Raw genomic sequence first — 26,308 nt, 5'->3', positions numbered from 1 at the left:
AAGCAGCTGACAAAACAAAAGTCCGAATGAAACATGAAAAAATGTGAGATCCAGTGAGTCATTCTACTTCCAATGATGTTAAAACACATAATACTATTGATACTGTACTTAAGTCTTTATAAGGCAGAATATTTTTAACTCATTGGCTGCTATTGACGCTGCCAGATATCCAATCGGTGGCTGGCTGCTTATCACACTGAAACTTGAATTGCACATCTATTTCTGTCAATGGGATAAATACTAAGAAATTGAAATTTAAAAAATACAAATACAATACTTAATTTCAGAATTAAACAAGCATAATACAGTGTTTTTCTGCATTGATTTATTGAAATAATTATCAATGTTGTTTTCATTCACATTTTGATGAATTTATAATCTTATCTATCAAAACCCTTGTGAGGAAAAGTGGCTTGTAAAAAGTTTGAATAATCTTATAAATTTATAAAATTAGCAATTTCCAAAATTCATTGAAGACAGACATTGGAAGAATTTTGGAAAGCGACAAACACCTTTACATTACACATACATTATTACATTTTCATTCCCCATTTGATTCAATACAACCCATACGACCCAATACAACCCATACGACCCAATACAACAGCATAAATATCACATGAACAAACCAGAAAAATCACTTTATCGTGTACCTGCAAGAGTTGGCAAAACTATGGATTGATGGCACAATGATTCTAACACAAAACACATCATTTTGTTGCTGTTTGACTTGTTTCATAGTACAAAAAAAAGACATCTTATCCTAATTTAGTGTTTTCCTGAGCGGTGTCGTGTCACCCAGAGTGAGTTTGCACATTTGGTGGTCCCCTGCTTCCCTTGAGTAACAAAAAAAATTATTTGTGTTGGCAAAAAGCCTGATCCAACTGGGATTTTTGCCAAGTCCTCAGTGCAGACCAAAATATATCACTTCAACTCACGCATCACCACTTATATTTATTTTGCCCTGAGGGCTTTCCTTACTTGAATTTAACATACATGCTCAGGTTTTTTTTTTCTTTTGCATATCAAAGTGTCTGCTGAAGTGAGCATAGGTGTTTTTATTTAAGGGAAGCATGCTGTCGGTAAATGACTCTGTTGCATGTCTTTGCTGAATTGCTGCATTCACAGTGTGGAAAAGTTGGCTTTGACACATCTTTCCTGGAAGCTGGCAACACCTGTGAGCAGCAATCCAAAGTATACACACAGCAACGGCAGAGGCATTTGAATGTGAACTACTGCAGGAACTTGCTGTCAGCATTTTTCAGTCTCTGTACTCCTGCCTTTTGTGGATTTTGGCTTTCCAAATGAGAGAATTGCACCCATCAAAAGATTTTGACCTATTTTGAGGCGTGTCTATGTCAACATCAGGGTTTTTTTGCCAGTGGGCAAGAAAACATTCACAACTGGTCTTGTGAGCATTGGAGGAAATAATAATAAAAATCATGTTAAATGAAGGCATTCATAAGCATACTAATTATGACATGATTGGTGCGGTCAGGTTTATTTACACATTGTTCCGAGCAATCAAGATGACCAAAATATTAGAATTACTTGTTTGGCTACTGTTGTCTTTTTCTAATTTATACAGCATGTCGCACACGTGGGTGTTTTAATATATCATTTTCATCTTGTAATTTACAGAGGACAAAAATGTATTTTTTGAATGATTTGCCTTTTTGATGATTAAAGGCTTTAAATGAATTTGAATTGACTTGAAGTGACATGATGGGTATACATCGCAATAAGACTGCTGTTTCCCAATATATTGCATAAATATCACTGTTATTCATTCATCTTTTAATCAATTATTTTTGGAGATGCCATCTTATTTGTGAAAAAAATTGCAGTAGCATAAAATCAAAAGTAATGTTAAATTTAAGACATGTATTGGCCATTAAATTCAATTTGTATTGCAATCTGCAGTACTCAGCCCCATTAGCAGTGTATAAAAACATTGCAATAAGTATTCTTCTCTATTGGTTGAATTCTCAGTGCATGTGGAGTTAAAACTTTCACTTTTTGATCACAAAAAAAAACAAATTTAAAATGTGTGTACTAAATTGTTCGTGTCTGCATGTGTCAATACACGTGCCTATGAGATGTAGGCCTTCTCGCGTGCAATTACACAAGCGAAAACTGTATTTGTGCGCCCCCTGGCCTTTGTATTCTGCTGGGTTTTCACATTCGTGAGTAAAATGGCAGTGGGTAGCTACTAAATCAGCATGCAGGTTTTTTTTTTGTCTCAAAACAGTTGGACAATATGGACCGGGCTACAGCTCCATACAAAAAAAGTGCGGGACCTCTAATCGTCAGAACAAAAGTGGAGAGTAACCATCGGTGAAACTCGCCTCCGAGTGCACGGGAATAGGTCAGAATATATTTTCCCCATTTTTATTTGTATTTGAGTTAAGTTTACACCAGTTTTATGTTGTTTAGAATTATATGTGGCACAATACTTATCTCCTGCTCCTCCCCCTAAAAAAGACCAAATAGTCCAGAAGAATGTTTATGGTGCTAGTGTTAGTCAATGAGTTCCGACAAGGTCTCTTGAATTATATATTAACTACTAGTTTTGTAACACACACACAACCACATTATGGATTAGTTGCATAATTTTACTGTGTTAGTTGTTGTTGTGTATCTGGAGATACGTGGAATCTGACTTAATATGTTTCTTCTTATTTATGAAGATTAAAACATTAATAATTAATAATTCACTGGGTCATAATTTACTAACCTAACCAACGGAATGCTGATATTGAGTGATTTACTGAATTGTATAACTTCCAAAATTAATGGCTAACCTCAAGTTGCCTTATTTCAAGGTTGAATTGAAGCAAGTGTTGTATATAGACTGAAAAATTAAAAGTATACAATTAGAAAACTACTAACTGTTTTAGAACAATACTCGCCACTGTTAGTTGGGATAGCCTCCAGCACCCCCCGATGACCTTTTTAGACTGAAGCTTCTATTTGCAGACATTTTAGACCCAGACTTTTACAAGGTGTGCATTTTTATTTTTCTATTTGATATTTTGGCTAATTGGGAACTGATAAGTGTAAAAACTAAGAATGATCTTTTTAGAGGATGTATTTTCTGAGAAAAAAAATATGTCTACATCATAAGTGGATGCCAGGCCCCTGTAGTCCAAAATTTAACATTGTAGTCTTGTAAAAAACCAAAAATGTGATGTCCGCACATGTTGTTGCCAGATCCTATGACGTTACATTCTAATGAAAATGCAAAATATTTCAGTGAAACATTGATATTAGTGTAAAGCTGGCACTAAACGGACTGAAAAAAGGATCAGAGCTGTTTATTTTGGAATCTCTTTTCAAGAATTGTGAGCCTTGTATCTACTTAATTGACTTTTCTGCTTAATAGCATACAAACGCAAGTACAATCATTATATTTTTGGAACCTCACTCTCCATCTATTGCAGGAAGCATTGGTATTACCAAATATTTTTGTGGCGTCAATTTACATCTACTATCTCGGGGAATATTGGTATTACCTGATATTTGATATCCTTCAACTGAACGGGAGCGATTATGGAGAAGAAAAAAAAACCTGTCAGACCAGGTGTGTATATTGTCCATTTACAGTTGAAGTTCTGTCTAAAAGTGCAGTTAGAGTATAGCATCAAGGCCAAGTGCTCATCAGCCAGCATATGTTTTCAAACAGAGCCCATGTTGTTCATGTTAGAGCTTTGCATGCAGACATAAAATACATAAAATACTTCCCTTCTTCCTCACTTTTTTTGCATGCTGGTCTGTGTTGACCCAAATCCATCTCTCGCATTTCAGCTTTATTTTTCTAACTTTAACTAGTGTTTACCGACCTCTTTAGGTACATGTTTTTTCTCTCCAGTGAATATTTGGGTTAAGCTTTGGGAGGTTTTACACTTGGTAAACAAGCTAGATAGAATCTAGGTCAACTATTCTTCAAACTAAATACTAGAGAACATAGTAAAAAGATTTATGTCTCGTAAAAGTCAGATATAGTCACTAGCTCACACGCGTTACACGCAAAGATGTCTGCATGCCATTGTGTTGACATTTTAATGATTTCTCAGAAGTATTTCCGCACTTGCCAAGAGCAAGGGTATGGAGGTCAAAGCAGTTGTATGAACTGAACATTTTGTTATCTGCAAGTCTAAATTTAATTTAAAGCACAATGTTTGAACAGGTGAATGTTCCAAATGACACACCCTGCCTTCCAAAACACATTTTCCACTTCCATCCAGGTCATACCAACTATAACTTTGAAGTACTGAGATTCTTTGTTTATTTGTATTTTTGGCCCACGGCTGAGTTTTTTTTGGGCGCAAAGTTACCCTACTTTTAATTTTCATCACATTTCATACTTTGAATGTTTCATCAAACATATTCGCCATGAAATATAACCCAACCTTTAGGATTCTAGCATACCACAACAAATGCCATTACACCATTACCCACTAACGAAGAAAACATTAGTCACGGATGAACCTTCCCATGAGTTGCTGGCCGACAAAAATTGTTTCATTAACGTCACAGTTCTTGTTACTGAGACTCCCAAAACTTTTGGCAGATGATTCAACCAACTAATCTTTTGGATGGTACACTATGCGTCTTAACATCCGACAGAAATTAAACTGAGAATTTTAGAAAACATCATTCCAAAAAATCATTCCAAGTGTATAATGTCTGGGGACTGTTTTGTTATTTTAGGACCATCAGTTTATGACTTCAAGATGAAGCACACTTGGGTTATGTAGTGGAAAAACAATCCAACCGGGACACCATACTGCCCAAAATAGGGGGAGATTAGAACAAACTATACTATTTACAGCTAAAAAAAGATAGCTAATTAACAATAATAATTTTAAAAAGTTGTGTCACGACATTGGGGTTGGTGCATGAGTTAGTTTTCCTTGTCTGCTAGATTTGTATGCGTTTCGCCCAATGTGTCCCTCTTGTCATCAACCCTGTGTGTATTTAAACCCCGTGTTCTGGCAATTTTTTGTAGGAGTATTGATTCCTGTTTACGTGAGTAATGTTTGCCTCTTTGTCAGTGTGTGTCTCCACTGGTTAGCTTTAATTTTTTTTATCTTTGTCCCAGTTTTGATTATCTGTATGGTTATTTTCAATTAAAATCCTGATTTGTGCACTGGCACTTCTCTCTGGTTTTTACTTCTTCCCACTCCCAAATTCACTTTGCAGCCAAGGCCTATACATGACAAATTGTAAATCAAAGATTATGCTTTAGTGATCTCATTTCTTATGAAGGTGATAACACTAAGCACAAAGCACTACGTTCCCTGGGGCATGCATGAACACAAGCACACACACTCCAAAAAGGCTCACCCTGAGGATATGAAAGCATAAATCTTGAAAATCAGGTCATTGTTTGACACACGATATTCGAGCTACAACTATTTCAGAAAGGTGTGCTGATACACCAGAAGTTGATGGGTGATAATACTCTTAAATGTGTCAATGTGCTCACTGTATTCTCTTTCCCGATGTTATTTTGAGTTTAGTTTGTATCTGCACGTGAGATGGGACAAACACTGAATAAATGAATGGACATCCACAATATTTTTATTCAAAATGCTCAACAATTAGTGTGTCACAATGTGACACACTAATTGTCTTTCAGTGTGAAGTATGAGGTTGTCCCTCTATTGTTTGACCATGTAAGTAACATTGATGCGGTTGCTAGGCAACTACAGCTTGTCTTTGTAAGCAGCTTGTCAAACTCAGTCTGATGGAAGTCGGATGTAATTGCTTCAGGAAAGAAACACATTTAGATCTTCCGAGAATGACATTATCGGGCCTAGTTTCTGATCACATGACATGGTCATTTCCAATCATCATTATTTTGAATTTCTCAGTTGTAATTGTACACAATTGAACACAACATAATGCAATATCAGCATCATTTAAAAAAATGTTTTTGCTGCTTTCAAATATGGATTACATGAACACATTTGGCATCCCTAATGTTGCCACAATAGGCATGCAACTGAAAGTGATATGCTGTATGTTCATCATGTGAACAACATTGAGTTAAAATAATCATAGAAGTCTTGTAAAGAAATCCGCCAAAGTTACTCTTTCACTTCTGGACACATTTTCACAATACAAAACCTTTATGTCAAACAATCCAACTGTAGCTCAAAAATGACAAAAATGACAACAAACAACAATTATCCTCACAGATAATAACCTTTCATGTAAAACGCGTAGTGTTTAAATGTCTTTATCCATCACCACGCACAGTCACACATTTTTATTTTGAAAGCGAGCATGTGTGTTTCCTGTTACATCCTGCTATTTTTCTATTTTAATGCCGCTGGAACGAAGCGTCATCCAGCCTACATATTTCCGATTACTAAATATAGTGCAAAAATAAAAGACTAAAACCGGCTGGTTTTCCAACCTACGTTAGGGAAAGGAAGATGGTGGCCAAACAACGGATCCGCATGGCGAACGAGAAACACAGCAAGAACATCACGCAGAGAGGGAACGTGGCCAAGACACTGGTGAGCCCATTAACTGTCAGTATGATGATATTAGCCCGAATGGGTTGACATGCTTATTTACCCCCTGTCGCCATCCTTTCCAGCTGTGAATGATGGTTGGCTGGTAATTTATTTATTTTGAGTCATCATTTTGATCTTTTATGCCAAATCATGCTTTTGGGAATGAAATTAACTCATTGGCTTCCATTGACAGTGGTGGTCCAATCCATTTGAAGTGGGTGTGTTCCTGCCACCCTTTCAATTCAAATGGATTGGACGTCTACTAGTGATTAATTCATTTTAAAGTGACAGCAGTATAATAAAAACATAAAATAGAATTTAAAAAAACGAACATGATTAGATGTCTGAGAACATTCCCAACAGCATCCTTCAGATTAAAATCGTTTGAATAATTAAAGTTTTTATTCACAAGAATTCACTCAGTACAATCAAGTAACACAACACTTAATATCTTCTTGAAGTAAATATTAAAAGAGTATGTAGAAGTATAAGGACAGAACATATTTTAATATCTAGCAACTTACATTTGTCAAGAGTTTGAATCAAAAGTGTATATCTGAGTATGAATTTTCCATTTTTATATTTGAACGTAATTCAATAATATTCTGAAAATGGATGTTCTTGAGTTTAAAGTCAATGCATGAGAAATATGAACGAATAAATGTGAAATCTATTAGCTCTTTACAGAAATTGTCTTGGTTTTACTGTGCTAATGATAATGATAGTGTGTTTGCATGTGTGCATTTGTTTTTTGCGTTTCCCATAGCGACCACAGGAAGAAAAATATCCAGTGGGTCCCTGGCTGCTTGCTCTCTTTGTATTTGTTGTGTGTGGATCAGGTATGTAGCTCATACAGCTTCTTTTTTTAAAAAATTTAGTTTCTGCATGAATTGAGGTTAAACATCGCTTCATTTTATCGAAATAAAATGTTTACAAACCCTTACTTAAATGCTTTTTTAATAACAAATGAGGGCAAGTTCAATTATTCCTGATTTTTCAATACATATATGAACTAATGAGATCAAGGTTTAACTTACTGGCCCTAATTTCATATTAAATATTCAGTGAAAACACAGGGATGGTCATTGAAGAAATATTATGTTTTTTGGGGCTTTTCTTCTCAACAAATACCAGTCTTTGAAACCTATACGTTTGTGTTAAAATATCAGGAAAATCTTATTTAAGTCCTAAAACAAGGCTATTTATTTGTCTTCTAAGCCATATTTCAGATCATCCAGAGTATCCGTATGGGAATGTGATCGAGAAAACACCTCAACTGCCTTCATGAGCCTGCCGAGGTTAAACTTCAAACCCCCTTTGCCTCCTTCAAAAGGTCCCACACACCGCCAACTCCCCATATTTGCATTTGCAGTGTGTGGTGCTGACCACTTTTATATGGACAGTGTAAAACCACGCCAGCTGCGTCTTACTCCTCATGTCTACATATGAACGTGTGCACACGAGTGTGTGCAACAACAAACACGAGACTGTTAAAGCACGCATGCGTCCGGAAAAATTCCTGAAGATGTGAAATTCCAGCCTGTTTTAATGTTCATCTATCTTGTGTAAAAAAAGACTTTTTATTCTAATAAATGTTGAGAATTCAGATTTTTATGATCCTTTAAGTGAACTCACTAGGTACCTGATTCAAACACTTGCACCATTTTAATCAGGTATTAGAAATCATTTTAAAGATTGCAAAAACTTAAATTATGGGTGATAGATCAGCCACTGTTGCCCTAAAAAACTGCATTTTTTTTCTGTAAGTACGCAATGACAGTGAGCTAGAGGTTGTGGCTGACATATTTTTGAAAGCATCAAGGGTGAGGCTAGGGCTAAGTTTACACATTTTAAATTAACAGTTCTGATTTTTTTTCTTTACATACCCTGAAATTTAAGTTTTAGCCCTTAAATTGACAACTGAAGTGAGCACAAAGCATTTTATGAACTTAATGCACACAGCAATGTATTATGAATACTCAAAACAACTGGAAAAAATGTCTTACATATCGCCATCAATGGCACTAAAAGATATAAAGGTCACCACTAAAGAATACGTCAGCAGGTACTGAGTTAGCATTTTAATGAAAGTTGTGAAGTGCAGCTTTCAAGTGCAATTGCAGTACTTTATGATACAACTTCTCATCCAGAAACATGCAGAAAACATGAGCATACAACCAATACAAAGAATGTCATGGGGAAAAAAAAAGTCCAGAAGCTGCAATTGGGGTTTTGTAATGCTGATATTCATAAACCGTTCATCCAGAAGTATCTCAGTCCAAAAAAAATGGGGAAAACAAATCATAAAAAAGTGCAATACATCAGAAAAGGGGGAGGAGGGGGCTGGTTTTACAGTAAGAGTGAAAGTCGCAGTGGCAGTTATAGACAAACATTGTTGGCTGCACCTTTTAGCTTAAATAACCAAACTCCTTTAGAACCTGAAAATACAAGCTTTTAAAAATAGACAACAGTTTTTGGGCAAGGCAAGCGTGTCATCGCTTACGCTGCGTGACCAAGATAATGATGAGTCTGTTGTTTCTCTTCCTCTCACTATTTTACATGTTTACTTACACTGTACAGAAATATACATGATCTTTCGCCTGCCAGACAATGTTTCAATTCCATGCCACTGCAGAGCTAAGCAATGTGAAAACAAATACTGAAAATATAAGAAAACAAATCTCGTTTATTCCATCCAAGCAAAGTAACACAATCCATACCGCTGTATATTGACGAGCCCCCCATTCCAGATGGGGACTTAGTCATACTTGCTAACATTCGTTATTGGTCATTCTTGAAAGGCCTTTTCTTTCAACGTGACATCAGATAACAGGCATGAGAGACATTTATTTACAACACGTAATAAGAGGAAAAAAAAATAACCAAAAAAACAAAAACCTCTTCTCCTGCCATTCTGTCACATGTAACTAAGTAAAATTGACATCGGCTAAAATCCACACACAGGCACAGTGATCTTTTCAGCATCCTTGTTGAAAGTATGTGGATCTGCTCATGGTTTGAAAAGACATTCTAGCTGAGATGTCCATGTTTTTTTTGTATCTTTTTGGCAAATGAGTTCAATGAGTCGCAGGATTGTCGCCTTGTGCAGCACTTGTCCCATTGGATGCATCCTTTTTCGGGATAAATATGTGCAAATTATTGAATCGACGGCATCGACTCTTCGCCGTAAGCTCGCTTGCGTTAGCAGAAGTAGTGTCGACTCCGCCCGTCTGCGCTTGCCGGATGGACTACGCCGAGGGACCAGAAGTGTGCGATGCGGCTTGAGCCAGGGCGCACGCAGGACCCGAGGCGACGGCCGTTGAGGAGCTGGCGGGCGGGGAAGTGGTTTGGACCTGCGCCTGGAACTGAGCCATCTGTTCTGGGCTGGCCAGCGTCTTCAGAAGAGTGTTCTCCTGCTCCAGCTGGGAGTTGCGGTCAATCAGCTCCTTGATCTGCTCCTTCAGGACCTCCACCTCCTCACGCACAGCATACATCAGGTGACTCTTGACCAGGTCCTGTTACATAAGTCAGGTGTGTTATGACATTTGCATAGCTCAAATCCATTTTGACAAACATTTCAACTTGTTTCCTGCCATTGGCAATCTACAATCTCAAATTCACTAATGACCATTACGAATTTTACAATACATTTTATAGAAAAAATAACAAAAATTGCGACAAGCTTAATTTTTTTTGCAATTTCACACAATTTGCAGCCATGCAATTGGTCATTTGAGTCAACGCATACTGTATCACTTAGCAGGTTTTTGGATAGGATTGATAATTGTTGATAACCTACATACACATTTAATGTTGTTTAATGGTTAAAAAAAACAAGCACCTGTGATTAAAGGGGAACTTTTTTAAAAGAGATTACAAGTCTGTTGTGATGTTTTTTTTCAACTATTTGAATTTATTATTGTAACCAATTTTGACCGGTTGAGTCCTTTTCACTTGAATGTGGCATTACTTCCCAACTAAAAATTCCACATACGTTAACGACACTGCCTGTTCGGAAAATTCAGCCAATCAGCACACTGGATATTTTTACTTTGTGTGCATTTCGACTTGCCTAGCAACAGAGCTGAGTAACGACAACAACGAAATGGCACAAAAGACACAGCAATTTGGCCAAAGGACTTCGCTAATTAAAAACGAAACCTACGCATGAAACATTAAAAAAGAACAAAAACCCAACCATAATGAATGGGCTCACGATGCGAAATAGTAATTTTGTTTTCTGGCCCATGCAAACATTGTAAAGTTCCACCGCCTTGAAGTCGCCTCCCATCTTGACACCAAATGTTCTTTGAAAGTGCAACTTTACATGCAATATAATAGTTACAAAACTCCACTAATCAAGCAAGCTTTACTTTGTGTAGTGCTGGCAGTTAAATGTCTAAACTCACCATTGCCTGTTCAATCTTGTTGTCGATGGCGACTACACTGGCCCCCGACGAGCTGTAACAACAACAACAAAAAACAGGATTAAATGTTAAAATAAGGTATTACAGCTCAACATCACATATATAAACATTAACATCATTTTATAAGAGGCCATCCCCCCGCAGATGTGGCCGTTGTTGAGCGTCCAACGCGGTAGCAGGTGAGGCGGAAAAAAAAAGCTTGGGAAAAAGGAGGAAAAAAACAAATTTTCAGCTAATAGCTCATTGTGATCGTTTACCTCTTATCGAGCTTTACATGGGAGCTGTCTGCGCTCAACAACGACGACAAGAAAGAAATGGAGACATTTCGGAGCTGGCAGACGCCTAGATCCATAGCCACCGTGTAGCAAGGCGTATTCATGCTGCTTCGATAGCCCGGGAATGCGGACAAAGCCAGTCCGTAGCCCGACACGGGCGCAGCACCACCACCTCTCCGAGGCGCATCCACGCGAGAGGCTCGGATAAGAGAAGCAGACGATACTAGAAACACGGCTCAAGGTCAGCTCAGCTCAGCTACGCTGGGCTGGACCGGACCGTACCGTACTGAGCTCAACAAACGACGTCCGCAGCTCTGGACAAGCTCGCGTGATGTCTACCCTGACGTCTTTCTGAGTGTCGGACGCCGATTGGTCGAGACGGAGCTCGTTGGCATAATTTATGTAAAGAACGCCCCCACCTGCCGCTCAGCTGATATATTTGCATAAAATATTCGCGGAACACAAAATGGGGTGGATGAAACCGGGGAGAACTGGATGAGACATTTTGGTTGCAGTTTGTCAGATAAAAGGACATATATATTGTCATTCTCAAACCTGGTCATCCCATCTTGAAGCCACATAATTATTATTTCGGTATACAAACGTGACCCACAGAAAATGTTAAAACAAGATGAATCTAACCCTCCAGTTCCAAATTCCCAATACCGACAATGAGTATTGAATATACTAACAAATCAACAATCATCCAAGTCTCTCAGTTAAGTTAGTACAGAACGTCAAGTAGGCAGCACAGTGGATGAGTGGTTAGCATGTCCACCGTATTGTTCTGAGATTGAGGGCTCAATCCTTGGCAGGGGACCTGAATTCCATGCCTGTGTGGGTTTCTCCAGGTACTCTGGTTTCCTCTCACATCCCAAAAGCATGCTTGGTATGTCCTGGGTTGGCAACCAATTCAGAGCATACTCTGCCTATGGTTGGCTGGCAAAGGTTCAAGCACCCCTACGACCCTGGTGAGGCCAAACGGCTTGGAGAATAGTATGTTAATTTTTCTTATATCTATAGTACTTTCACAATGGCATAGCTATACCAAAACAAAATAATCTGCCTCAATAAGATTGTCATTCCTATATCCTCTTTGAATATTGAAGTTTTACTTGAAAGAGCTCTGAAGTCTCAGTACATAGATTTCCACAATCTCAAACGGACAAGACATCACCCAGTTTCGCTAAAAATCCAAGTTTGAAACTCTGAAGTTAAACACAAACCGTACAGAAAGAATAGTTACATTCTGTAATGCCACCTAGATCCAACACTACTCCTCCACTTAACATGTCTTATTCCAGGAGCCATTCTGATGATGCACCTCACATCCCACTCCAAGCACAACAACTCTAATAATTCTAATGGGCTTAACATTTCACTAGACATAGAGTTTGAACAAAAATATGTTACAGTCAACCCCCTTATCGGCCAAATATTCAACCAAGTACACATCCTTTCTTCACAATGAATGTTACAAAATATTCTGTTTAACATTAATGGTACCATCCAAAGAGGTAAAAGCATGGAGTTAGAGAATTGAAATTCGTCCATGGACAGAAAAAGGATACTATTCCTATACTGGTGTACTCACATGTAATGCTTAAATTTAGCACCTGAAGGATTGTTTTGATGTCATCTTCCAGGAAACAACTTAAGCTAAAGAGCTTAGTAAGAGTGCCTAAGTCAATGAGCTCTTCCGGGCACTTTATCTATTTATTCATTCATTCATTCATTCATTCATGTTTGAATGATCAAGACATGAAGCCAATTGCATGGCCCCAAATAGGCCACAAAAAGTTTTTTGCCCCAGTAAACCTCTGAAATTTTAGTATTCAAAACTCATCTTTGTTAAGCTATGATTGAATGAAAAATCTAGATATTCTTGATTTCCGCTGTCCACATGCCAAAAGTAAACCTCACAGTAGAGACCACTTGACTTCAAAAAGTCACTTCCGAACTACAGAAACTGGATCTTTAGGCAATATTGATAATGTAAAAAAAATGATTACTTTTTTTTCCTTTGGTGATAAGAATGGGCCCTGTTCAGATTGGTCAATCCAAAATCATGCTGCTTTGCACGGACCTGCGTGTTTAACGATTTAAAATGTCACATTTGTATGACCCTGTAAATCATGCTTAGCAGACAAAAGGCACATACATATATAATGTAGGAGCACCAAGTGCAAAAGCAACAATCTAGTGAAAGTAGACATAGATTACATCCTTAAAAAAATCAGATTTGAAGAGTCAAAATCACATCATGAAGACACTGACTGCTTCGTGTCTTACTGTACTATGGTGACGAGTGGGGGACTTTATGTGAGACCAGATGGAGCAACATAAGGGTTGCACAGTGGTAGCAAAATGCCAAAACAATCTAAATATGGCTAAGCAAGCCACAGCACAAATGACTAATTGTTCACAGTTTAGTAGAATCATTAGTGATAGTAGTAATAACTAATTTGGAAAACAAAACTCCTTGCATTTACTTCAGATATATTAAACACCATCATTGGACACCAATTTCCAATGCTCCATTTGTGACAACATCCTTCCATGTTCATACAAGCGCTCAAATGAATGAATAGAAAGTTCACAGAGAGCCACACACAATACGGCCTTTAGAGCCTTTTGTGTGCAGATCTTGTGGTGATTGGCCAGGCAGCGCTACAGTAAACCGTCTCTTAGTTTACCTTTTGAGATGCTGCTCCAGCTCCCAGAACAAAAGCTTCATTGCCATCTCGTCATGGCCCTGAACACGGACACTGCGCACTCTCATGGAGTCTTCGGACTGAAGGAACATTTGAAATCCAAAGTAGAAACGTGGGTCTCGGCCACCTTTGTTTAAGGGTTGCCCCCCCTCAAAAATCCTTGTTTTTTGTCAAATTTAGGATGGGCTCTATAGAAGCTCCCTAAAGATGGATTAATAATAGTAACAACCACACAGGCGTTAGAAAATAAAAACTCAGGTTGACACGAGTTCCTGTGTGAGTTCTCCCCATTTCCCTCCGTCATCTATTTGTGTTTGAATGACTGTGGGCTGAATTACCAGACAGAAGCAGGGTGAGTAGTGACGCGTGATCATGTGACACAGCGAGTTACATAAACTATCAACAGAGATTAGCCTGTGGCCCAATGATTTCCCTGCTCCTCCACCACAAGCCTTCTACCAGTAAGTATACAGTAAAATATATAAATATATTTTAAAAACAAAGGACATATAAATACATTTATACTTCAAAACCTAGGAAACAGCTTTTAAACTATGAGGAAGTGACCATACCTGGAGAAACATCTAACCCAACAAATGGAGAAGATGCAAACTCCACAGATGTTTCAAATTTGGGCAGGACTGGCTAAATCACATTTTCCGAGGTTCATCTTCCAACCTATCAACTAGAGCTCAAACTTAAATTCAATCAAAGATTTCTTGGGAGATCCAAAAAAATGCCCGTCTACTGAGGATCCCCATCCAAAATGATGATGTAAGCCTGAGGTGCAACAAAGAAGAATGGCTACAATATCCAAAACATGGGTGTGCTATATTTGTGACATCATATTTAAATAAAGACTTGAGGTTAAGGTCCATGTGGAATTTAGTGCGAAGAATAGAATTTCAGGTAAGAGGAGAGCAAATAAAAAGTGGAAAAAGTGAACCACTGTAAATACTTTCCGGATACACATCATTTTCCCTAAGTTTTTATGGTTAGAATAGATGATGCAAAATGCTAATAAGTTCTCTGAGAAAATTAAACCTGCAAAAGCAATTTATAGTTGTAATTTCCTCTTCTTACAAGAAAGTAATTTCTCTCCACCTTAGCGCTTGTATTTCACTCCTGTGTGTGACAGTTGAGAAACCACGTGGGTACCACAAGGTCTTATCTTGTCATGTCTCATTGAAGACAGCATAAAGATGTCTAAAAACCTTGCCAGAGAGAAACCATAACAGACTCACAGAGACACTGACTGGCGCAGCCATAGCTTGCCAAGAAATAACAGGTACGCGAAGAGGACAAAGCTGGGGATTTTACTTGTCCTAACAGACTTGATCTGTCGCGATGAATCAGTGTCACATCATTTTGGTGAGGGCCAGACCGTTACCTAACTCAGGAACTGCATGCATGACCACTGGCTTCAAATACTTAGTCCAAATAGTTTGCCAAATGTCACAAGTTAATGTGGGTTTACAGAAAAAGCCTGAGGACGCATTTTTATTCAAAGTTTGCGGACAGATTATATATAGGTTGATATTTCTCCCCAAGACAGGTAGTGTTATTAGTTTTTCTTCGAGGCTCTTTCTTGCCACAGTGGAGTACTTGAATGCGTGTGATGGAGTATTGTCCTGCATGAAAATCATGTTTTTCTTGAAGGATGCCGATTCTTTCAGTACCACTACTTGAGGATATCTTGCAGAAACTGGCAGTTAGGACTGGGAGTTGAGTATGACTCCATCATCAAGCCGAAAAGGTCCCACGAGCTCATCTTTGATGATGCCTGCCTCAACCACATCCACCTTGCCACGTCTCGGGAGTATTGCACACTTGATTGTTCGATGATCACGCTTCAAAAGCTCAGCAATTTAAAGAGTGATGTAGCCCTCTGCAAGATATCTCAATATTTTTGACTTTTTGGAGGCTGTCAAGTCACTCTTCTGAGAAATGTTGTCAAAGGAAAAGATGTTGCCTAATAATTATGCTTACCTGATATAGGATGTTGATGTCCTTAGACTAGACAACACATCTCAGTATATAGATGTACATCACCTGATATGCTTAATTGGTAGTGCGCTTTCAAGCTTATACAGTTTGGAGTAAGACAATGTTCATAAAAAGGAAGACGTGGTCAAAATACTAATTTGCCCAATACTTTTACACTCCCTGTATGTAAGCATTCACCAGCAAGTAAAACAGTGTAGTATTTAAATGTACACATTTTGCCTTAAATTGGGGATTCTCCACTTTTTGAGCTTCTCAGTATAGACAAAAAGGAAGCCAATTGAATAGTAGTTGAATTGTGAAGGCTTTTGGCAGGGCTATAGTTTGATAGTTTAGTGAGGGCACAGACTTTACCAGTAAGGCCTGGCAGTGGATTTTCCATAGTCAAACCCTGACTATGGAGAATGACACAGAGCATTTGAGTGAGCCAGCCACAGAGCAGGCCAGTAATGATGAGTGGTCACTTTAGCCATCAAGAGAGATTGGTTCTATGGGAGCATTTGGGCTGACGACAGCATGCTATTAGTTGTCCATTCATAATTAGAAAAGGGTGGCAGAGGAGGAAGAAAGAATATTCATCTAGGCTGTAGTAGAACAGTCTTGATCAAACACCTGATCATATGAGGAACAAAACGGAAGACAATGACTCACTATATAGCCAGATCAACCACAATTATTAAATAAAGATGCTAAATAGTGGAGGCACAAGTCTACGGAGATTATTGTAGGTGGGCCTCTTGCTTCTGCTGACAGCAGCATTGAAACACTTGAACAGACGCACACACAAAAGATGCACATTACATAAGAGTGAGTGACCAGCAGTTTAGAGTAATGTGGAGTGAAAACCAGCATTAAAGGGATTAAGAGCTAAAGAACACATGGCGCTTCATGTTCATACTGGACAGAATAGCAGCAACCAGAAGACAATTTCTGAGCGACTTCACCTCAAATGCACTCGTTCACCTAAGCAACAAAATGTTAGTTTTACACCAATGGATACCAAATCACAGAAGTGGTAGTGATATAGTAATTCCATTGATATTCAAGCTGAGGCTTAAAAAAATATATAGAAAACAGTCCATGTTTCTTTATGATATACTCTATGATTGATTTGTGAACCCCAACAAAAGTACATGAGTAAAGGCAACATGCAGCTAGGAGTGGATTAGTAACTAAATAGGACTCCACCGTCAGGGCCCGAAGCTGTGACGACAGCAAAGCTATCATAAGAACAGCTTAAATGCAAGTAAGCAGCATGGCTTGGACCGTTTAGTTGTTACCACATAGACCACGTTTTTTTAAAGAAAAAAAAAAAGGGCATACATTATTAAGCAAGTAGTGTATTTCTAAATTCATCAATCAGCACACTGTCAAATAACTATAGCACATTACTTTAAATATTTTATCAAGTTTAAAATTTCCAAATGATTTCCATCTACCAACAAAAACACTTCATTTGGTAGACGACAAGAATTCAAGATATTTCTGCATTTTTCTGCTTCATTCTCACTCAACTAAAAAAAAACATTTGAAAATTAGTCATACTTTTACAAATGTTCTGGTAAAACATGTTTAACAAAATTTCTAATTCAATCAGATCTAAATAAATAATTCTATTACTAAAATGTTTCATTAAGGCAATTCAACAACTGATTTCAATTTTATACAGAATTGGTGAGCAGCGCCACCTTGTGGTCAATTATCATATGGACTTGATCAGTTAAAATTCTTAGTGTGACACTTTTCCTGAATGTTATGAAAAATAGAACGTATTTTGAACTAAAATGATGTATACTCACCCATAAAAAGAACAGACAATTAATACAAACTTGAGATCATGTGCTTCTGTCACTGCCTGGTCACAGTTAAGCGGTGCCAGCTATGGAACAAGTAGAAAAGCTTTGCCACTTTGTTTTAACAAGTTCAAATCTTGAAGAAATATTTGTTGGAAATGTTTGAATTTCAAAATGGCCAAAGGGAGATTACAACAAGCAACGTCCAGATAAATCAATTGCATTACTGTGTGCAATAACATGTATTTTAGTGGTATAAATAATAAGTTGGCCAAATGGTGCAAAGTTTCGTCCACCTGAGAGAGAAAAAATGGTGAACGAGTGTGCACCTAAACGACCACAGATAGTTCTGAACTACTCAGTCATTTTGTGAGCCATCATGTTGGTAAGTCTACTGACTTGGCGGGCGGTTTAAGGGTAAATGTTTTAGCAGTGTGGGCACATGGCTGAGCACTTTGTCACCAGAAGAGGGCAGTGTTGTATTATTTAACAGTTGCATGGGTATGACAAATATTCAGAGACAGAATGTGTGCATCTTTGAATGGATGGCATCTAGTTCTATATGATATGGATGAGTGCTTAAGGTAGAATTCAAGCAGACACTTCTCTAGTAGCCTTCTCTAGCTGCGCAATGACCAATGTGAAACGATAACCAAAGCAAAACAGACATACAGTCCACATTAAAAAAAAAGAAGCAGCTGGCTAGACAACTGAAGATTAAGATTGGAAAAGAAAAAGTAAGACCAACTCCCACCAACCCCCTCCTGTCACTTTCTGTATTCAGCAACACAGCATTGAGAAGAGGATTATCTTACACAAAGCAAGAATGGAGGACTTTGAAACCCTACTTTCGGGCCAAAATGTCTGCAACAGCCATTATCTTAAAACCAACTAACCACATGAATGAGCTAGCTTTGCACTTTTTAAGAGATTGCACGATGTGTCATGTGGTAACTATTAAGTGGTAGAACAGTATGAAAACCAAATGAACACAAAAAGGAGCAAAGTCACATAAAGCATTGACACATAAATCTAAGTTATCACTCAAGAGGGGGGTCATATCTGAAGCTTAACTGGACAGTGTTGCAGCCACAGGAATGCCAGGCATGATTCAGCACATTGCCAGCGTGTTTGGCAGCATGATTGCCAGACAACTACAACCAAAAATAAATATATCAGCACAGGCACTGAATGACTTGTATATAAAATGCATATCTTAATTTGCAAACTCATCTTTTCTGGTTGGAATTAGATGATTTTTGTCTATTTTTGGGCCAAATATAGTTCATGTAGATGCATGGGGGAAAATATATATATATACCAGGCAAGATACCCATGATTGATCATTTTACATGGTATACGCTAATGAACAAATGGCCAGAAAACAGCAAACAAAGAAGTCTCAGAGTTAATTAAGACCGAAACAAGATTGTGAAATAGCAAATGTCTGAAAGAAAGTGTAATTTTAACATCCGTCCTCTTGTGCTGTTACAGGCCTATTAAGGTAACTAATAAAAGTAAACCCTAGTAATAGACCTAAGAGTCTGTGTGGACATTGTGTCTCTTGCCAAAAATGTGTCTCTTTCGCAATGGAGGAATGAACCTACACATTCCAATGTCTGTTTTAAAAGTAAATGTCTTTCATTGAGATTCCTAGCATAATGGATTTCAAATGTATGAAATGGAAAAACTCACAATATTTGACAGAAAAGCCACGGCAATGATCACACAAATCCAGAATGACAACTGTTTGTTCCGAGTTCATGTAATTGTAGTACTCCATCCACTAAGAATTGAAAGTAAACGCAGAAGTCTGAATACAGCTTCTGTATGTTTTTTTTCAAGACAAGTGGTCATAATGTTCTAGCCACTTGTATCTTTGCAGAATAAATTAAAGTCTAAAAATACTAACCATTATCATCCATTACAAGTCATTAGTGCCGCTGTTGCACTTCAACTGAAACAATACAGTGTATTGATGGAAAAACAAACCTTTAAATGGAAGAAGGCAAAGACAACAAAGAAGCCATACAAACTGCGAGTTAAAAAGATTTCTTCACATGGGTCAAAGCTTTTTTTTTCCTTTAAATGCCTTGTTTAAAAGTTATATTTGGTTTGCTAGATTGGTATCTAGTAGAAGCAGTTCTAATAGACAATTTCTGACTTCAGATAGAATCTGGCTGATACTAAGATTACATTTGTAACTGACAGGAGACAAAAAAGACAAGCATTTCTGAAAACCTTTTCACCTCCATTGTTACTACGCCCGTGGCAACTGCTCGGGATTTCCTTGTTCATCTCACAGCTGCCGCTAGAGGCGGGTTTTAATAGATTGCAAACATATCCACTAACACAGCAAGTCGCCAGTCTGTTGTTTATTTCTGGTGTTCTCTGGGTTGGCCTGTGTAGTTAGAATGGAGTAGAGGTTGGGGGGCTAACGCAAAACAAATGACAAATGCTGTTTACTTTTGGAGAATCCCTCTATGCACGTGCTCCTGGACCACATATGTAGTGATAAAAAAAAACAACAAAAAAAAAAACATGCAACTTTGTTGTACATTTGCAAGTTTCTAATGGGACTAACTGCAATTACTGCAGAATGCTGCACGTGTTAAAGAACATTGTAAAAATTAAACTGATTATTATTATACCAATTTGGGATTTGGGGAGAGTAAACTTAAACCTGCAAACTCACAACAAAAACATCCACTTAGCAAGAGAATAGGAGGATTTAACAGAGCTGGGCCAGCGATGCTCAGTCTAGTTCCATCTGGTCATACTCTGTGTTCTCAGTCATGGTCTCAATCGGCTTCAGTTGGCCTGCTGCCTGACTAAGTTGTGTTGGGTCAGATTGGGTCACTTCCTCTGTGTGTGAATTGTGGGGATCACATTGAGCTCAACACAATGAGCAACAGGTCCAGTATGCACTGGCTGCAATGCCAGGGGTAAGATTATACTGCTTTTCTACTGCCTGGTACAAGATCAACAAAACGGAAACATTTGAGACACGACACCAATTAGTATTAAACTCATTTGAAAGGAATATTTTCATAATGCAATGGTTGTTGTACTGTATAGTACACGTGTAGTTCATCTAATCTTACGCTACATATTTTTAGTTGGTTAAGATTTTGCCGCAGTTCATCAGATATCAGATATAAGAGTGACTAGAACACAAAGTAGCTGTAAGAAGGCAGAATTTTTATAGTGCAATAATTCATAATGAAATAAGCACATTGCACAGGAAAAATGCTAAATTCAAAAAGATAAAATGTCAGCCTACACCACATTTTGGGTATGTAGAGAACTGTCTGTCACTCAAATGTTTAGCTAAAAATGACGAAAGTAATCCAAAATGACAATCTTTGAAGGCAATCTCAATGGTCAAAGAGCTTTAGTTTACCCCCAATTCTGGTCATCATCAAAGACAATAATCCAATGATCCCCCAAGATTTTAAATTCCTTAGAGTTACACGTCATGTGATATTATTAGCCAACCTTCAGTATCCATTAAATTACAGTGGGAAATACTACAGCCTTATATGGAGCTTTCATTCACAATTTGAATTCAGAGGTAAAAAAAGCATAACTGTCATTGATATAAGCTTTAAATCATGAATCATTTAGATTAGGCAGAATATCGGCAAAGGTCAAGTATAGAGATGGGGGAAGAGCAGATGAGGTGAAAGACTGCTCCGGAGTAAGAGTAAGATTTTAATAAAATCAAGAAGCTTTTAGTGAAGGTTTAAGGTGCAATTGAGTAAATCTCCCTCCTCAAACAGTCACTGTCAGATAAAGGGAAAGAAAAAATAAAATAAAAATTAGGGTGGCCCGGTGGCGTGAGTGGCTAGCGCGTCAAATCCAGGTCACGTCCACCTGTGTGGAGTTTGCTCCAGCACCCCCCGCGAACCTAATAAGGAAGCAGTTCAGAATATGAGATGAGGGGAAAAAAAGCCTTTTTTCCCACTCTTCCAGCATTAAAGACAAGAAGTAACAGAAGTAGTGCTCTGTAATATAAACTGTCAGGATTTAAGAAAAAAAGGTTAGTCAAAATGTCAAATCGATTTGATAAATACAAGATGCGTTATACCCAGATGAGCCCTGCATTGTGTCCCGCTGACAGAGACAGGATGAGTCTGGTCACTGTCTACTCATTAAAGAATTAATAAGGCTTTTCCGCCCAGCCAGCTGAGTCAGCGAAAGGAATTACAACCCTGCAGTGATGTATCAAACTGGACAACAAGTTAACTTATGAATTTGACAAATGGGAGTAGAAAAGAAAAGTCTCTTACCCATCATCTTCTCCATCCAGAGTTTTGAGACCGGCTGATGCACTTAAGGCACTGGCGATGGCAGTGTTGCCTTCGGCTTCCTGACCCTGACCAGCAGTCAAAGCGTAGCTTGCGTCCCCTCCAGAAAGCTTCGGCAATCCCAGCAGAGCAGATTGGTGCTGAAGCAGGAGTCGCTGGGCATCCTGCAGCTGAGTGGTAGTGAAGGTTGGCAGACTAGCATAGAGGGCACTAGCCTGCGCCGCATGGGCCATGGCCTGGGCACTGCTGAGGTCCTGGGAAACACTCTGTGGTAGCATTTTATTGTTACCGACATGAAGAACTTGCGGGTGGGCATGGGTGTCACGATTAGATGGAGGGAGGCTAGGAGTTGACACTTGGTTCTGAATCGAAGCGGGTAAACCGGCATTCTGGATTTGTGTTGGAAGGGACTGCGGTTTCTGTTGCTGGCAATCAAGATGGCTAGTGTGACTCGGAGGCTGTTGACCTGTGACCCCAACTTGAAAGGGTTTATTGGAGGTTGTGGGCTGCTGGGCTTGACTGTGAAGGATTACCTGTGGCTGCTGGAGCCCCCCCATCATTTGGCCTGAAGAACTTAGTCCAGCTTGGTTCAACAGATGTGGGGAAGGGGGAGCTTGAGTAATACCTTGATGCGCTTGGCCATACTCCGGCGGTCTCAACTGAATCGGGGTAGCAGCTGGATGCTGGTGGAGTGTAGCGTAACCAAGCTGATGTTGCTGAACACCCACAAAACCTTGTGCGGTTCCTGGGTTTTGATTGGAGACAGCTTGGGCATAGGTGAGCTGCTGCTGCTGCGGTAATGCGGAAATAGGCACCCCACTGTTGATCTGTTGACCTTGCACAGGTACAGGTGGATTCATGTTTGAGGTTGAGGAAGCCACATTAGTTTTGATGTTTGTGTGGGTTATGTCTTGGGGATTTATTAAAGGCTGTGATTGAGACACGCCCATCCCAGTTAAGCCACCAGGGAGGACTGCTTGCAAACCCTGAGGATGGGAGGCATACTCCTGGCCATGGTGGGAAACTGAGGGTCCCCCAGTGTCACCACTTTCCATATAATGGCTCACTGTGCTCATAGTGCTACTAACAGAGCTACCACTTGTGCTTTCCCTCTCTGAGCACCCAGCAAAGTTCTCAGAAACAAACTGGCGTGTGCTGCCCGCATCGGATGTAGATGAGGAAGAGGCGGAATTTGGTGTGTCCTTGTCATAAAACTCAGTACATGTCCATCTGCCTTTCTTGAAGGTTTCAGAACTTGAGTCCAACTTGACCACTCTGAAGCGAGAACTGGCGGGAGCGACCGCCGGCGAGACGGTAACAGGAGCAGTGGCAGGGTGCACCGCTGCGGGACCGTGTCGTCCCTGGATTCCGCTCGAGACAATTGGTCCTCCGGAGGCACTGGCAACAATAACTGAAGTTGTCGTAGTCATGGAGATGTTAGAGTTGAGAGTTTGTTGTTGCTGAATCATGGTGTTAGTCATGAGGTTGCCCCCAGATACCACGGAACCACCACCACCACCCGTAGCACTGCTTTTCGCATTGAGGGGAAAGCCTCCAGAGCTGTTGCTCGCACTCGTGCTTATACCCCCCCTCACAGGCACATTGGCAGAGCTCAACTTATTCACATTACTAACACTGCTGGTCTGGGGATTAACTACACTAACTGCAGTGCCTGTAGCAGAGCTGTGCATTCCAGGAGCGGCTCCCAGGCCCACCATTCCTGCAGATTGAGAAACAATGTTTGCAGGGGCAACCTCTTGTGACACCCCAACATGAGAAGGCATTTTCTGAATGACCGAGGCAAGGGTAGATGAGGCGTTTGTGGGCCCAGTTGACATGGTGTAGCCCTGGGCATGGTTCTGATGATGATGAGGATGGCGATGAACAGTCCCATTCACCATAGCCCCACCATGCTGCGCAGTTTGAGTCAGTGAATGTGGGTGTGAAGGCTGGTTTGGTGACAGCAGCCCTGGAGTTTCAGCCTCATGAAAATTATTCAGGGTCTCCTCAGACGAGCTCCTTTCGGCTCCCACAACATCATTAGCACGTGAAAGAGAAACATCCATGATTTCTGATGACGATAGATCCTCCGTGTGAGACTCATCCAGGTCATCGTAGCTTTCTGTGTCCTCTGCAATACTGTTGTTGGTACTCACAGATATCTGAGCAGGGGTGACGCTGGTGATCTGGAAACCGCTTTTCTTTTTCATCTGAGCACCAGCAGACTGTGTGGCCTGGGTGTGTATACTCAGGCCGTGGGAAGGAGGATGGTGGGGACCTGGAGAGGATGAGCCTGCAGGAGTTTGGCATTGAATCAACAGGGAGGGTTGATATTCTTCAGCAACCGAGCTGTGACTGTTGGTGACCACCGGTGTTGACAGCGAGGAGCCGCTCCCGCTGCTTGTGTTGCTACCCCTTCTGTGGAAGACAGCCGGCTGCGCCATCTTTCTAACACTGCCAGAGTCTCCAGTGGGGTCCGGATGATGCATTTTAAGAAAATCCGGAGGCTAGTTGCTCTCTGACAGTATGTAACAAAGTTGAAGCACGTTAACGCCGCCGTTTTGACTACACTACGATCAACGGACAACAGGATCGAAAAAAGTAAAGAACGTAATAATCAGTCAGTCTTTCTTAAAAATCAGAAAAAGTTGCACTTGAAGCTACGACCACTCTATCACGATTAAATGCTAGAATGACACACGAAGCTGGTGGCCGCCTTACGTGTAGCTAGCGAGCTAGCGTCAGCTGATGCCAGTAGCAATTCGCCGGCGTTTTCAGTTTGTGGTTTTTGTTACTCACGGCCTATCATATTGTATACTATTACGATCGCCCGTGTTAAACAATTGTAAGAGTCGAGCAGCAGACTGAATTGATCGCTTACTGCTACTCGTCTAGCAGAGAAGTAACGTCAGCTAGCTAGCTTCAATTATCCATCACCGCTGAGCTAAACACAAGCTAGACATAGACTGTTTTACCTCTCCTCTCTCAAAGAAAACTACAAATGAAGCGACCTTTTATCCGTGGCACAGTGACGTAAGTCCCAACACGATCAGTAAACGGTGGCGTAAAAAGGTTTTATCTATCCCATTGAATTTCCACGATGTGGCTCTTGGTTTTGCTGTATCACCGGTCCTTCTCAACAGTAGCGTTTGTTCAGTCTGTAAGTAGCCTCCCTCTCCACCGCAGCTGTGGTTCTGTGCTGCTGGGACCCGGCCGGGCTGGAGGGAGGGGAGCGGGAGGAGTGCTCTGCAATATGGCGCCTGAACGTGCTCGTTGATGTAGAGATTTTTTACCAAGATACCACAGTTAGGGACACATTACAAGTTGACATTGCCGCCCTATTTAATGTGTCAATTTGCAGCATTGCCCAATTCTTAAAACATGATTCAATGAGTCATGACTAGACGGTTTAATTATGCTTTATTTTAATTTTATCAGAAATTTAACATTATTTGGAAAATTGGATTTTATTTACTTCCAATCTTCTATTTAAAAAGGGGGAGCAGAATAACAGGTAGTAAGTGGCTTGATTCATTCAAGTTGCCACATTAATTATGGTGGACGCTGTGCGGGAACGGATCACCAGCTAAATGAAATGTCTACGTTTTCTATATCTATGGTCTCTGGTCCCAGACATAAAGCAGTCTGGGAGTGTTCGATGTCGAGCTTGGCGGAAGTTGCCGAAACTTGCCGAACACGTTCGTCGGCCACTATTCGTCATCTACTGTACTGTTTGTGCATCTGTCGTTGAGAACACGACTTTGATTATTACGTTGCCGTAAAAAAATCTTTCATTTCTTTCATTGACTTTTTAGGAAAATAAAAAAATAAAACACTGGTCTCAATGATAAGTTGAAAATTTCATTCATCAAATTCATGGAGGATTAAGAAAAAAAAACATATATAACACTGGTCTCAATGATATTTTGATACATTAAATCAAGAACAGTAATCTGCAGAATGTCATGAGTCCAGAGTGTTATTACTACTGCTGCGAATTTAGCTTTTTAATGTCAAAACAAGGCTGGGAGAGCATATATCACATTCATGATGTTAATGGAGACTTTTACCTGTTGCTTGACATCCCAATGATATATTTGTGCTTCATTCATTGCATCAATGGACTATCTTACAGTCACTAAAACTAATGAATCATTTGCCCCAGACAGCATGATTGATGAATGAAAGGGAAACGTGAGCACAACCATTGTTAAATAATGAAGAAGAAACCCATGACTATAAACGAGTAGCTCCA

The 26,308-nt window shown here is 39.6% G+C and overlaps 2 protein-coding genes across 6 annotated transcripts; one reads left to right on the top strand and one right to left on the bottom strand.

Moving 5' to 3' along the window:
- Positions 1 to 6,271: 6,271 nt before the first annotated feature.
- serp2 (stress-associated endoplasmic reticulum protein family member 2) lies at positions 6,272 to 8,138 on the top strand. Of its 3 annotated transcripts, none has more exons than XM_077728178.1 (4): positions 6,272 to 6,530; positions 7,297 to 7,369; positions 7,749 to 7,828; positions 7,903 to 8,138. In XM_077728178.1, exons 1-3 carry the CDS (start codon positions 6,447 to 6,449, stop codon positions 7,787 to 7,789), a joined length of 198 nt encoding a protein of 65 aa, XP_077584304.1. In that variant the 5' UTR covers positions 6,272 to 6,446; the 3' UTR covers positions 7,790 to 7,828; positions 7,903 to 8,138. The 3 variants fall into 3 exon arrangements, 2 of the variants coding, with proteins under 2 accessions (XP_077584304.1, XP_077584303.1); XR_013327859.1 differs by having other exon boundaries at positions 6,274 to 6,530; positions 7,749 to 7,863; positions 7,934 to 8,138; XM_077728177.1 differs by having other exon boundaries at positions 6,276 to 6,530; positions 7,749 to 8,138.
- Positions 8,139 to 8,596: 458 nt separating this feature from the next.
- tsc22d1 (TSC22 domain family, member 1) lies at positions 8,597 to 25,324 on the bottom strand. Of its 3 annotated transcripts, none has more exons than XM_077727700.1 (3): positions 22,036 to 25,324; positions 10,940 to 10,991; positions 8,597 to 10,045 (listed from the first exon to the last, which is right to left on the bottom strand). In XM_077727700.1, exons 1-3 carry the CDS (start codon positions 24,540 to 24,542, stop codon positions 9,779 to 9,781), a joined length of 2,826 nt encoding a protein of 941 aa, XP_077583826.1. In that variant the 5' UTR covers positions 24,543 to 25,324; the 3' UTR covers positions 8,597 to 9,778. The 3 variants fall into 3 exon arrangements, with proteins under 3 accessions (XP_077583826.1, XP_077583829.1, XP_077583828.1); XM_077727703.1 differs by lacking the exon at positions 22,036 to 25,324 and adding an exon at positions 13,929 to 14,271; XM_077727702.1 differs by lacking the exon at positions 22,036 to 25,324 and adding an exon at positions 11,215 to 11,864.
- Between the last annotated feature and the right edge of the window lie 984 nt (positions 25,325 to 26,308).

This window comes from Stigmatopora nigra, chromosome 11 (genome assembly GCF_051989575.1).
Source record: "Stigmatopora nigra isolate UIUO_SnigA chromosome 11, RoL_Snig_1.1, whole genome shotgun sequence".
Classification (NCBI taxonomy): domain Eukaryota; kingdom Metazoa; phylum Chordata; class Actinopteri; order Syngnathiformes; family Syngnathidae; genus Stigmatopora; species Stigmatopora nigra.
This window is presented reverse-complemented; position numbering and strand designations above follow the sequence as displayed.

What these genes read in the sequence shown, in the direction of transcription:
- tsc22d1 (XM_077727700.1), bottom strand. Translation starts at nt 24,542, where the DNA reads ATGCATCATCCGGACCCCACTGGAGACTCTGGCAGTGTTAGAAAGATG. An exon ending in CTGGATGGAGAAGATGATGG is followed by an intron (nt 10,992 to 22,035) that starts GTAAGAGACTTT and finishes TTGTTGTTACAG; the next exon opens with CTCGTCGGGGGCCAGTGTAG. An exon ending in ACAAGATTGAACAGGCAATG is followed by an intron (nt 10,046 to 10,939) that starts GTGAGTTTAGAC and finishes CTTATGTAACAG; the next exon opens with GACCTGGTCAAGAGTCACCT.
- serp2 (XM_077728178.1), top strand. Translation starts at nt 6,447, where the DNA reads ATGGTGGCCAAACAACGGATCCGCATGGCGAACGAGAAACACAGCAAG. An exon ending in GGAACGTGGCCAAGACACTG is followed by an intron (nt 6,531 to 7,296) that starts GTGAGCCCATTA and finishes CGTTTCCCATAG; the next exon opens with CGACCACAGGAAGAAAAATA. An exon ending in ATTTGTTGTGTGTGGATCAG is followed by an intron (nt 7,370 to 7,748) that starts GTATGTAGCTCA and finishes TTGTCTTCTAAG; the next exon opens with CCATATTTCAGATCATCCAG.